General features: G+C 39.3%; 1 protein-coding gene across 3 annotated transcripts in view; it reads right to left on the bottom strand.

The window, feature by feature from the left end:
* Window positions 1-5,767: 5,767 nt before the first annotated feature.
* The window catches only part of trps1 (trichorhinophalangeal syndrome I), a 124,268-nt gene continuing 115,634 nt past the window's right edge, over window positions 5,768-14,401 (bottom strand). For all 3 annotated transcript variants that reach the window (XM_086279671.1, XM_086279672.1, XM_086279673.1), the window contains exon 11: window positions 5,768-13,184. In XM_086279671.1, the coding sequence (XP_086135797.1) occupies window positions 11,571-13,184 (1,614 nt within the window). In that variant the 3' untranslated portion in view covers window positions 5,768-11,570. The remainder of the gene's footprint in view (window positions 13,185-14,401) is intronic.

Genomic DNA, 14,401 nt, shown 5'->3' with positions numbered 1-14,401 from the left:
ATCTGTAAAGGATCTCTGTGTAGTTTATGAGCATATTTTCCCAATTTAATTAGGTTTGACGACCGGACATGACCTCTATCAAGAGCTAGAAGTTTAATAAAGAGAACATTTGGTTATAGGGATAACCCTGGTTCTCTGAAAATAGACAAACAAATAGGCAATAGAGTTAGGGAGAGAAAGAAGAAGAAAGATGAGAGATCCTTTTCTCAGATAGACTGCTCTGCTAGTGACATTTGCTAGACTAGAAAGTGCAATTAAATTAATTACATTTTATGTATATAGCACTAAATCACAACAGTCACCTCAACCCAGTTTATATTGTAAGGTATAAAGCGTACAACAATACAGAGAAAGAAAAAATCAAATGACCCCTTTCAAGCAAGCACTTGGTGACAGTGGGAAGGAAAAACGTCCGTTTTGAAAAACAAAACCTCTGACACAGCCAGGTTTAGGGAGCGCCCATCTGCCTCAAGCAGTTAGGAGTGATGGGAGTTTAAAGATTACAATTATAAAAAAGATGCTGGATATGTAGTGCATGAGGTGTTGCGCAAGTTATCTGTATATTATATATACTGTAAACAAATTGAAGGATAATAATACCGTGTTGATCAAAGTTTATAGATGTTGAACTGGTCCAGGGCAGAAAGTGGTATTCTTGGCCATTACTAGGTTAGGTAGCAGCAGATAAACACTTTTCTGAACTATGAGAGAATTATGTAACAATGAAGTGTAACTTCTATTATTTGTACGCAAAGTCAGCAAACCTTTAGACAAATTTGATTATATTTGACTTACTGTTGACTTAATATATGTCCTGATGACCACTAATATTGAAGTTAATTTAGACAATGTTTGACAATAACAAAAAAGTGCTTAGATATGTTTTGTGGCTGCTGAGTAACAGGACTTGTTTCAGTAAGGTCTCATCAATCTGAATTTAAGGTCATGAAAGAACACTTATGAAATTGCGCCACTTTACTAACTTTATAATGGCTAAGGGATGGAAAACGACCATAATGGCTAATTTACCATGGGTTCACATTAGAGCTGCTAACGCCGAACGGCGCGATACGTGCTAACTCGCCAACGGAGATTTGCCGCGTTAATGCGGTTATGGCGTTAACGTCATTTTAACGAGATTAACGCTGAGAGCACTAGTTCATAAGAAATATTATAAAATTAAGCTAAATGGCAAAATACACAAAGACCCTCAGAACCACCGGCAGGAAAACTCAGCATATCACAGCCTGGAAAAATCTACTGGAAATCACAACAACATTTTATGGGACTTATTTCTAAGTAAGAAATTTTCCCCAACTGCCCCACCATACTGGTTCCTTCACCTGCCACATGACACTTTAACCTGCTTACAATGACGTTCTTACAACATACATAGTGTCCGTTTTTCACCAATTATAGAGTGGAAGAGAAGAGAAGAGAAGGTGTGCAGATAGTGTAGCTTTTAGACTAGTAAAGAGAAGATTACACAGTAAAACCCTGCGAAGCTGATGATATACAGACGACATACTGAGATGATGCAAAGCAGTAATTATGACTTCACTGAGGACTGGTTAGTTTTTGCTCTTATTGGAGCTGCTCAGATGAGTGGTTTAAGGAATTTCTACCTCTTTTCTATCTGTCTATCCATCCCAGCATAAAATCTAATCTCTCATAAAATGTCAGGTATCAGGTAACATCTCAATCAATGCTTATGACAACATGACATGAATAACAAAAATGCAGGATGATACATAGGCACCTGTACATCAACACACACACACACACATGCAATAGTCTGTTGCAGCCAAGCCTTCTCTCAGTGGTGTAGGTTACTCATACATAAACATGAATTACAATAAACAGAAATGATGTTTGCAAGACGTTTAAACAGGGAGACAGCAAGCTGACAGACAGACCTGCAGGGGCAGACGTTGCATACAGAGGAGATATGCAAGCATGGTGCTGAAAAATAGAAAATTTGAGTGGGTACAGGCATAAATCTTTCATTTGATGCATCTGTCCTCATACTACAGGCAGGTGACGAATTAAAGAAAAACCTCAAACCTGAAAAGAGAGGAATAATAAGAGGAAATAATGATGACATCTCAGAATTTTACAGCCTTTTTTGTCTTGTTTACTGTGAGGGTGTGTTGTTAGAAGGGAGGGTTTCTGCAAATCAGCGCATAATTGTTCAACTTTTTTTGTCTTTTGTTGAGTACTCTACTATGAAAATAACATGATTCATGCTATGGTCTCTTACCAGATCTCAGCCCAGTTCAGACTAACATTCTGTAGAGTAAGAGTGTAAAATAACACTGCTTTGTCAAAGCTGCCTCAGTTTGTGATGATGGAGAAGTCATTCCCCACTCACTCCATGTATTTTAATTCAAACAGCAATGGTGATGGCCAGGCTGACAGTTGAGGGCAGGGAGGAGTCTCCGTGGAATATGAAGTTTGCAGACAACATAATGATCTGGAGGTATGCTGTGGAGAGAAGAAGAAAGAAAGAAACACAGTAGAAGCAAGACTGAATACAGGTGTGTGAATGGGAGAGAGGAAAATAGTCAAGATGCAAGGACTAAAGGTAGTGAAGGTGGATTTAAATTCCTGGGGTCAACCATCCAAAGCAACAGACTGAACAAAGGAGGTAAAGAAGAGAGTGCAGGCAGGCTGGAGTGGATGGGGATGAGTGTCCGGGGTGATTTTTTACAGAAGGAAAGCAACAAGAGTGAAAAAGATTGTAGGTAAACCTGCTGTGATGTATGGTTTGGAAACGGCAGCAATGACAAAAATACAGGAGACAAAGCTGGACGCGACAGAATTGAAAATGATACGATTTTCAATGGAAAACACAGTGGACCAGAAAACACAGAATAAGAAATGAGTACATCAGAGGGACAGCTCAGGCCTGTCCCCATAAGCAGATGAGGATGGATGGATGAGTGGATGGATGGAGAGGCAGTGTTTAAATGGTTCCAAAATTTGCAGTGGAAATACAGTGGATATATTGGAGAAAGGATTCTGAATATGGAGCTGTCGGCAGGAGGAAAAGAGGAAGTCCTCAGAGAAGATTCATGGATGTAGTGAGGGAGTGGAAAAAAAACCCAACGTGCATAACACAAAGGGCCAAATGTAGCGCAAACTGAGGTCTCCTGGCTGAAAAAAAGTGACTAATCCAGCTTCTTAATCTAGATTTGATAGCTTACCAAAATAATCAGTTATCTCTCTTGCTCATGTGTCAAAGCAACGTCAACTGACACCTAGTGTGTAGGGTATGGGAAGATGTAGGCAGTATCTGACGAAGCTGCATTATGCGATGCCCCGGGATCAGAACACATTCGTTACGCAGCGCTCTCCACCGCCATCATCAAAGGACTGCATAGGGGAATATCTTTTGGAAGTAGAATGACTGGAGTTCAAGAGACACGGAGAAATGATGCCAAGGCACATCGAAACCCGACATCTCGTAACACAATTCGTGTCAGTTTTTTTCCTTTCATCGGTAGGTAAATATGTCTGTAAGTTGTTACATTTCTTCTGTTTTACTGTTTATGATCTTATTGCATCTGTTTTGCCTTGAAAAGCTTTATAATTATTTCGTGTTGAGTGTGTCCATGTCTTGACCTATTTGGTAAACATCATGATGTTTAGCATTCTAGTCTGATACAGACTTTTTGTGGCCAATCAGCTCACACTTGTACACACACACACACGCACGCACGCACGCACGCACGCACACACACACACACACACACACACACACACACACGCGCACACACACATTTAAATGGTGCCCCACTACTACATAATTTCACTGCAGGCTCAAAGGCAGAGTTAATCGGCTCTTATCGATGTTCTCATTATAAACAGAAAGATAAATTGATAATGCTAAACATAGCATAGACCAAAGATTAGAAGCCTTTGTCTTCTGACATATTGCACTACTACACTGATTAAAGCTGTCAAACTTCGTGACCCAGGGGAGGGTTGTGAAAAGATTAAAAAAAGGTTCTAAAATAATATTAGTGTGGCGCATGTAGGTGAGAAATAAGCCTCTGGCTTTGTTGCCAATCAGTCTCTTTGATCTTTACAGTGAAATAACAGTAAATTAATTGTTAGTGTCACAAGAACAAAAGATGCAGTGTTCATTATACAAATAATTTTCCTCTAAAATCAGTTAAATTAGTACATGCCATGCCCATGGGGGACATGTTTGTCTGAAAAAGAGACGATAGGAGACACGAGACCATATGTTCCTTATTAGTGTCTTTACCATCACTTATTGGGCCTATTGAAGTGGTAATGAAAATGGAAGAGGAGTTGGTTGCAGTTAAAAGAAGTTGACCAAATCACAACAACAGTTGCCTCAAGGCACTTTATATTGTAAGGTAAAGACCCTACAATAATACATAAAAAACAGAGAAAACCCCAACAATCAGATGTCCCCCTACAAGCATGCGCTTTGGCGACAGTGGGAAGGAAAAACTCCCTTGTAATAGGACGAAACCTCCAGCAGAACCAGGCTCAGGGCTAAGCAGTCATGGTTGGTCAGGGAGGGAAGATAGGACACAGACACAATGTGGAAGAGCACCAGAGACTAATAGTAAGTCATGATTAGAGGTTTATAGACACATCGTGAGTGAGAAAGGTCCCTGAAGAAGAAACACTCATACACTGCACACTGCATCATGGGAATCCACCAGCAGCCAAGACCTATTGTAATGTAACTAAGGGAGGATTCAGGGTCACCTGATCCAGCCCTAACTATATGCTTTATTAAAAAGGAAAGTTTTAAGCTTAATCTTAAAAAGAGAGAGAATGTCTGTGTCCCGAATCCAAAGCTGGTTCCACTGAAGAGGGGCCTCTTCCAACCCAAGCTATGCTGACTAATAAACTGAATCCATCCATTAACCTACTGTCCCCTCTGCTGATCCAATCTAGCAACGACCACTTATGTAGATTTTTCTGTTTTTAACTTGCACACTGACACTATAGGGTTCCCCAGTGTGTTAAAATGTGATGGCTCAGGATCATCCAGCCATTAATATTACAATTTTATATTTCAGATCTGGTAATAAAATCTTCACTTTTATGAGGAGCTTGTCAGTGGGCTCCAAACCAGTAAAAAAATGTATCCTTATAGGATCATTCACAGCAAATTTTATTAAAGACTTCAGCCATTAGGCTTCAGCATGCTGACCTGTTCAATGTCCAAATCATTAATCCAGCAGAAATCTTGTCATTTGTGTAGCAGAAAATTAAATTATTGGGAATCGACCTTTGGAGAACAGAGTCTTGCACTGTGATGAAATCTTCACTAGCGTATGTTTTGCAAAAGAAAACAGTAAAGTAAGTCTGACACTTAACGGAAAATGGAAAACAAGTTTGGAAAACACAGGAAGACTGCATGAAGAGCAGATCAGGAGAGAAATAAGGACGATATGAGGCTCCTGGCCACAGTCTTGAGAGCGCAGCAGGAGGTAGGTTTGCAGGTTTTATTTTTACCTTCCCCGAAACAAATTCACCTGACTGGGTATGAAAGCTTTATGTTTAAAAAATTATATCTCAATATCTGTACCCTCCACAGCTGCTCCTTAAGTCCCCAGCTTGTGTAGGATAAGAACACATTCATCTAAAACATAATGACAGGCATTTACATCCTGCAGGAAGGCCACAGATAGGCTGTTTTCTCGAGGGAGGATTTATACACAATATAGGTTTCCTCTTCTTCACTGTTTATTAAATAAACACCCAAATGTCCATTTTGAGTACTGTTTGTTATTACTTTTATTAATTATTATCATCATTATCAACATTATTCTTCAAGTTTAGCTGTGTAACAAACTTTTCTTGGCTGTCAAAATATGTTGTTGAAATATGATTTTGCATGAAATAAAACCTAAAAACAATAACGTACAGAAAGGTAGCAGAATAAAATACAACATGAGAGAGAACATAACCTAAAAAAAAAAAAATCCCATTTCTTTTCTATAAAAAGCCATTCAACTGCACAGAGACAAAAATCTACTAAAATATACTGATTAAATGTACATACTTGCTGTGTGTATGCATGCGTGTGTGTGTGTGTGTGTGTGTGTGGCCAAAAATAAACTGGCCTATGTTAACACTGTACACCCCAAAATGTACACTCGATCCGTACCGCTGTTTGTGTGTTTCTTATGTGTGTGGGTGTGTGTTGTCCCTTCCTTGGCAATAAGAACATAATAAATGGAGTGCAAGCAACAGCGTCATTTGTTTCTATAACAAATTCTGACAAAGGCAAAAACATGAAAGCACTTGTTAAGGCCTCCCATTGTAAACGCTGATTTGAAATGCCATCAAACCTAAAACATAAAGTCATTGCTGAAGTAACCCAAGGCCATGTCATGCGTGTCCCGCTTCGATTGATCGGGTTAAAAGTTCCCCCGAGATTCCTCTCACCCCAACATGAACATCTATTTATAATTTAGTTATAAATGTATAAACTCTCAAATGAACAACAGAACAGATATCTGCGGCATACTTAGAGTACAGAAAGTATGAATGAACAAATTTCAATAAAGGTTTCTTTATTTCAACTTAAAAAGAACCCAAGGATTTCACTTCAAAGGAATTAGTGAAACATTATGGCATCTGAAAATACATTTGTCTCCAGTCTACTGAGAAATCCTTTTGAGTCAGATGACATGTAAAGAGAGGTAAGTGAGGAATCCCATGACAATGTTGAGAACCTTTACCAAAGATTTTCTGACTTTCTCAAAGAGTATTTAAACATTTTCTTTTAACCAACCAGAGGCCGATTTAATTTAAAGAAGCTTAACCTAAATAAAGTCTAAATAAACATGTAGATCAGCCTTTTAATGTGTGGGGTAACTGAGTTTAGCTCAGCTTTTGGGGTGCAACATTCCGTAATACAAACGCTTAACTCCCGTTTAAAACCTCCGTATTCTCTTTGTCTACTGAGAACATCTTTGTACATTCATCAAATGATGGGATGCAGGAAAAATGGAGGAGATGCTAGAGTTGTAGCAGGTGAACAAAGAAAAACAAAGGTGGGATGGAGAGGTACAGTGAATAATACATTAAAAAATAATAGATGAGAAGGAAAGAAATAAAGTTGAAGGGAGGTAAAGAGACAATATAGAGGGGATGAATCATCCACTTTAGCCTCATTTGAACTCATCCTCCCTTTATTCATCCACTTCTCTCCACATATTCTTCAAAGGCACCCATCCATCCCTCCCAGCAGGCATCCATCCCTCCTTTTCTTGTGTCTTTTAAGAATGGTGAAGCGTCCTTTCTATTTTTTTCTTTCTTTTTTTTTGCTACATTTATTAATGTAAACATTTTTTTCATAGTTTTTTTTATCAGCAGCCGATAAAAAAAAGTAACCAAAGAATTCATTCTAAAAAGTTTTAAAAAGCACAAACATAGTTCTGAAAATAACAACAATTAGAACAATCTTTCTGAAAACAAAACAAAAACAATAAACCCCCAGATTCATCAACCACTACCTTTTTGAACTGACCCAACTGGCACGTACAGTAATATGTTAAGACCTGGTCACCGAATGAAAGGCAAACATCAGAACGAGAGATTCATTAGACTTTGTAACTTAAGGAGTTACGATGTTTTCACTTGACACGTGTTATTGGAGAAGTTAAGCAAACCCTTCTTATGCATTATCGTACAGATGATCCACTGGCAGTTTGACTGTAAAATGCAGCATACAGTGCTTAACAAATTTAGAAAAAAAAAATGACCTTACACTACCTAATGTAAAGTTAATGCCACAGCTGTCCTATATTAACAGTGCTGATAATTACCAATGGTTAACCACCGGTACGTGAAAGCTCTTTAATAAAAATATTTTAATGCTAAAATATAATTATTGTTTTTAATCTATAATTTTCAAATGTACTGCTTTAAAAAAAAAAGCAGAAAAAAATAATAAAACACATTATTGTTGCAATGCAAAATTACAGTTATTTACCTGCTTTCTTAAAAAGAAAAAAGGTTTTGTGGTTGAATGATTTGCTTAATTAACTCATTCACTGCCAGCCATTGGCAGTGAATGAGTTAAACCCATTGACTCATTCACTGCAATTGACGGCTATAGACGTCAATGGCAGTGAATGAGTTAATTAATTTCTGACCACTAAGAAGAAGTCTAGTATGTCTGCTTAATAAAAACACAAATTCCTTTTATTTACCAGAAAATTTATGTAATTCTTAACTCTAAACAAGTTTTGCAAAGATTTCCAAAATATTTCCGTTTCTTGTTTGAAAGGTGGACTGATAAATTTGTTAAGTGCTGTATGCAGTTTTTTAAAAGTTAAAATACTGCTTCAAAATGAATTACTGAAGTATTAAAATTAGCCAAAAGTTCAGCTATTTCTTTTTGAGTTTTAAATAGAGAAGAGAATGAATTTTACTTTATAATTCTAAGCCTTACTTTTGGTTTAATTGGATGAGCAATGCTTAGGCTGTTAGCATCCTAGAAACCTATTAGCAGTATACTATCTCTGAAAACTTCAAAATAAAAATAAGTGAACAATTGTAATTCCAAACCAGTGATGGGAATTTTCTGAGGCAATCCACTTGGTAAAAAGAGCTACAACAAGCTACTGACAATGGTTGCAAATGCTCCGACATTCGCATCAAAATAAAATCCAACCTTAATAGCAATCCAATGTAATTTTACAGGGGGAACTATACGTGGTTCTAGTTTTACTTGGCAATGGACTGTTACCAATGCAGTAGAATTTTAAAAAAAAAAAGCTAATTTAAACTGTTTATCTGGCATAAATGCAAAGTTAGCTGTAATGCTAACCGTCTTAGAATAATGTGTGAATAATTAACATTGCATCCACCATGATATGGGACCTGGTGACATGGCCGTGTCTCTGTTTCAATCTCCAAATTAGGTCCTTTTCTTGGCATTGTGTCTCTCATACAAGTAACTGAGGCATATGGCTCAACATTCTACAAAGTAGTGTAAATATATGCACAAAAATGAAAGTTTAGCACAGCAAGCAAACATGAAAAGTTTGAACAAACACCCGACCGATCGGTCAGGCAGAAATCGTAATCGATGACTCAGATGACTTGGTGGTGTGAGTGCATGGAAAGGAATATATCAGTTTGCTTTCCCACCTTCTGTTCTACACGACTCATTGCTTACATAACATTTTTAATGCAGACAACAAAACATATTGATTTGAAAAGTGGTACAAGTTACCAGGCACTAGGTGGAATATTCGTCATTCATGTCTTTTTGGATAAGCATAGAAAAATAGCTTCCCCCCCCCCCTCACATTCTTTAGCTCGTTCCTTCCTGTCTTTTATTTTTATATTGACATATTATGTCCTTCAACAGAGTCCGTTGGTGTTTTCTTCTTTTGTCGCTGTTGTTTTCTAGCAACTAAGGCAACACGGCTAGAGAAGTCATCCCATCTTTATCAAAAATAAACAAGATGGCCACCACTTTGATATAACAGCGGGACTTTCAAGGACATGACTGTTAGAAGTTTCTCACTGATGAAATTTGGTTTAAACTAAGACTCAGTTATGGAAACTGTTCCAAAAAAACAGCAACGAAATCACTGATGATGGCGTAATGTGCGATGGGTCAAATGGAGTTGCAAGCCACGTGAAACTTTTACTTCATTGAATTATTAAAACATAACTTTGCAATGTCATCTCGTGTTCTTTCAGTATTATTTAGGTCTTTCATGTAACACCTCACACCTTTAGGAAAAAAAAGCAACTTATTTTGTAGATTTCGCAGGTGCTAACATGCTACATAGAGGTAACCTAAGTTGTACCAAACTCTCAGTAATATGACATCAAACACTGTAGGCAAAAACATCTGTAGACTCAGTACAGAACAAAGGTTTATACAGTTAACTCAAAACAGTTGTTCCTTTTGATAAGATTTGGGGTTTTACTCCCTAAGTTCCTAAGTCTTTCTGTAAAACTGTGCGACCTAACAATTCTTAGACATAGAAAAAAAAAGTTACATACTGAGACCATGTTGACTTATTAACACATAAAAACACAACAAGAACATATATAAGAGAGCATAAGAGAACAATATGTGACATGCTAACACAATTAGGCCATGTACTGTAAAACTGATGTGTCACATGCTATGAAACAGGTGGGTTGGTGTGCAACATGTGTGACCCCTGAGGACTGAAAAACCAACTGCAAGCCTTCATTATGTTTACATCATCATTTGGGGACGGACACATCCTTTGATCCTTACGCGTAGAAATGCAATTACACAAATGCACACATGCACACACACCCCTCCCCCTCCCTCCCTTGTTGTACCATTTCTACTAGGCGGCTGTTATAAATGTAACAAGTCTCATTAAGAAGCTCAAAAACAAGAGAAAAAAACTCACATAGGCTAATTTTTATAGTACCATTTCCTGCAAAAAGCATTTTCCTTTACAAAATACCATATTATATATGAAAGTGTAGCAAATTGCATTTTTTTTGTACGATAGCATCATCATCATCATTATTATTACCGTTATTATTATTATTATTAATATAAATGTTAAGCGGGTACTAGATGGTTGTTGGGCAGGCAGCCAGGCACATAGCTAGTATCATGGCACAGAGGAAGGTAGAAAATAATGTCACTTGGTTTAATCCAAACGGATAGAGAAAACACTTCGGCCCGGAGTTTAACCGGTTTTATCAAGTCAAACTGGCTCAGCAGTTCGAAAAAGTCCCAGCTGACTCAAAACCCGAGAACCAAGAACTTGATCAGTTTCAGAAAAAAACTGGCTAAGTGAAAGAAATCAACTGATCACTTTTTACCGAGGTAACACCAACTCAACTGCAGCCCAGCATAAACTGGTTTCAAACTAACCAGCTTTAATTAGTCAAAAAAAAAGAAAAGAATTTTGGTTTTAGATCTATTTGCACAGAGAAAAAAAACAGTCAAAAACATGCTCTGGGCAAGAACAAAGCAATCCTAACCAGATCACATCTGGCTGTACCAAAATAAAACCGTCTTAATGATACATTAGACTAGTTTGGACCAGCTTTTTTTTAGTATGGTGCATAAGTAATCAGCCCAGCTCAGTTCAGTTCAGGTTAATTATTTTGCTTCTAGTTTCTTTTTTTTTTTTGCTCTCCTTTATGGTGGCCATGCAAGTGCTGAGCTCCCAAAAGTTATCCAAAATATAACCAGTTCAACTTTTAGCCCAGCTTCCAATGCCCTTATGTGGAAATCGCATGAAGTGGCTGCTTATTAAAGGTGATTTCAACTCCATGCCTGTTGTTGAATGCCTGCCACAGAGCTGTCAAGTGGCAGTCACTCAGCAGAGGATTCGGGCAATTTCTTCAACTGCCCCTGCTATAGTTCAGCTGGATCCTACAATGATATCTGACCATTTGACAGCCGGGTGCTTCCAGCATAAGGATGTGTTCCTTTTAGTGCCCAGGATAGGCCCATTTTGACATGAGCTAGCCTCCAGAAACATGAAGGCATACAGCTTATTCATCCAAGAACAACGCTCTTAAAGGTTTGCATGAGTCAAAGAGATCGATTAATTCCCATCTGTGTTCTCATCTAATATTTTAGAGCCAGCAACACTTGTGACCTCTGAGCTTCTCGTGACGTCATCGCTGATGTGCGACACCTTTTTGCCTCCCAAGTCCTGGTTTGTCGCGGCATTGTCCTCTCCTTTTGCTTCTTTTTCAGTCTCCGTTTCATTGTCAGTGCCATCGCTGCCTGTGTGTTGTTTTGCTTGGTTGTCATGACACGATTCTACTACATCACCTTCGCCGGTGGTCTCATAATGACCGTCTTCATCGCGTTCCTCCTCTGTCGCATTTTGACACTCGTGCTCCGACATTCCCGCAGCGTTCTGAATGTTGCCGTCTTGCATTTGACATCTCTGTTGCGTCGTTTTGTCTGTGTACCTGTGTAAGCCTCTCTGTATGTGCGTGGTGAAATCGTATCGATCCGCGCACACGTGGAGGCAAAAACTGCACTGGTATGGTCCTTTGTCACCGTGGCAACTCATGTGCAGGGCATACATCACCTCATCTATGAAGTAGATCCCACAGTGGACACAGCGATTGGTCAGGTCATCCTGTGTGGCCACCTCCACCATTTTGCGATTAGACGGGACACTTGACTGACATGTTGACAAACATTCTTTTTCTTCCTTCCCTATCTCCTCACCTGGATTCCCTCCTTCGTCTGTCCTCTCCTCCTCCTCTTTCTCTCCTTTCCAGTTACCTCTTAGCCTGTCAGTTAGCGGCGACTCCTGCCTTCGCCTTTCGGCACCATTTGTGGACACGTGCGCGTTTACAGCACTTGTATCTCTTTGTCTTATTGCGAGATCCAAAGGAGCATCGTTTTCTAATGATGATGAAGTAGGGGTTTGGACGTGAAGAGGAGGAGGAGGATAGTGAGTAGGAGCTGGAGGTGGAGGAAGAGGAGAGTAGGGAGAGGCGCAGTAAGGCACCGTGTAGCTTTGCTGATGATGTTGTACTGGAGTCACCATCGCGCTAAGATAATGAGCGTTATTTCCAAGGCTCCCGGGGCTGCTTAGATTACTGATGCTACCAGGAACCCCAGAGGCGGCTGCCATCTTATACTTGGTCCAGAACCTGAGCCAATCTGACTCCGGGGTCAACTCAGGTGAAATGGTTAATGGAAGGGGTAAGGAGAAAAGAGGGTACTGATATTTTTCAATGGGTGAACCTGGAGGTGAATAACTAGACGGTTTGGACGGACGCATGTACTTTTCAATTGGACTGCCTCTTTCCGATCCCCCTCCTCCTTTACCCCCCTCTGCTTTCGATGTTATACCTCCCTCTGTGATACCGCCATTGCCCTCCGCTCCCACTGAGGGGGCATGTGAGGGGAGGAGAAGAGGAGGCATACGCCTGTGGATCTCCAATGTTTGATTGGCCAAGAAGGCTTGCGTGGACCGCGGTGAGCGTGAGCGAGGGGAAGGCTGCTGGTTTTTGACTGACGCACAGCTCCTGTCTGTTTCCTCCCCGTTCATGCGCTCTTCGCTGGTGATGCGTTGTTGCTTGGGGGCAGGGTTTTCAGACGAAAGCGAATCGGGGTTGAGGCGTTTTCGGGTTCGACGGCGGATGATTTGCTCACCGTTGTTCTGCTTGATGATGTTTAGAGGTCTGGGTGTCTGCAAGGCAAAGGAAACACAGAAGAATGAGCAAGAGGGAAGGGAGTTAGACAGTTTGCAATATATGAAGCGGTAATTCGACTTCATCATGCTGATAACTTTGCTGAACTAATTAATAAATGTCAAGCACACTTGACTATGATAAAATTCCTACTTAATGCATAGGTGGTCTCAGAGATTAAATAACCATTGAGTATGCCTTTGGTGCAATCGACTGTGGATAAAAAATAAAGCTCTCTCTACTTTGACTAATCAGCCGAGTATAACAATTATTTAATCATAAAGCTATCATAAGCATATTTGGTGAAACATAGAAAGCAATACGCACCACAGTCAAGATCTAAAACAGTAGCTACTGGTTTTAGGTTCCCCAAAGTTCCCTAAAAAGCCCTTTGTGGCAGATTACAGTCTGACAGTCTTTCTTCTTTTATATAGATTTGAAGTATAACTAAATGCATCGCGATGAAAGAAAGACTGATGAGGTAACATATCCTCCAGATGACTGTGGTTTTTGCCCTCGCCACAAGGGGGTGCGGGCGGACTTACATCTGTTGAAAGTGCAACCCTCTCGCACTTACAGTGCACTCATCTCTTTAATCGAGTCCTATAATATGCTTTGTTTCAGCGTGAAACACTTACTGAAATGTTTTTTTTAATAAAACAGGAAAGCTAGAAACACTACAACCGATTACTAAAGCAGGTTGTGAGCTTCAAAGAAGGCTGTGTTCTGGTTACAAGTGTTTTGGTTAAAAAAAGGCAAAAGTCATGCATAATTCCAAAGAATAAAAACTGCTCATTTGCATCTAAAACACCAGATTTCTAAAACACCCCCCACTTATTTAATTCCCCACTGGGTTTAATAGTGTGAGTATAAAAAAAAATCTGAATGATGATGAAACTTTTTTTTTGATGGTGATGCTAAATACATGCCAAAAACACACACACGCACACACGCACACAGCTTGTCTAATACATTTCCAAACAAATCACTGAAAGGCTGTCTTTGCTCCTAGTAAAATAAACCATTCAATTTAAACTGTCTTATAAGGTGCCCAATCAAAATAAATGTGTCGCTAACCCGCCATTATTCAAGAAAGACATTCACATTATGAGCAGTGACCTCTGCACAGCAATGTCAAATTCAGTTAGCATACAGGACATGGCTTTTCAAAGCTTCAAAAACAGGTTTGCAGAAATTTGTCTTTGTACTGTGTAAC

This window comes from Aulonocara sp. 'chitande type north' Nkhata Bay, linkage group LG22 (assembly GCF_057382095.1).
Source record: "Aulonocara sp. 'chitande type north' Nkhata Bay isolate Kocher_YH1m ecotype deep benthic linkage group LG22, A_spYH_male_GT1.1, whole genome shotgun sequence".
Taxonomy (NCBI): domain Eukaryota; kingdom Metazoa; phylum Chordata; class Actinopteri; order Cichliformes; family Cichlidae; genus Aulonocara; species Aulonocara sp. 'chitande type north' Nkhata Bay.
Note: the sequence above shows the minus strand (reverse complement) of the source record. Positions and strands in the feature narration are given on the sequence as shown.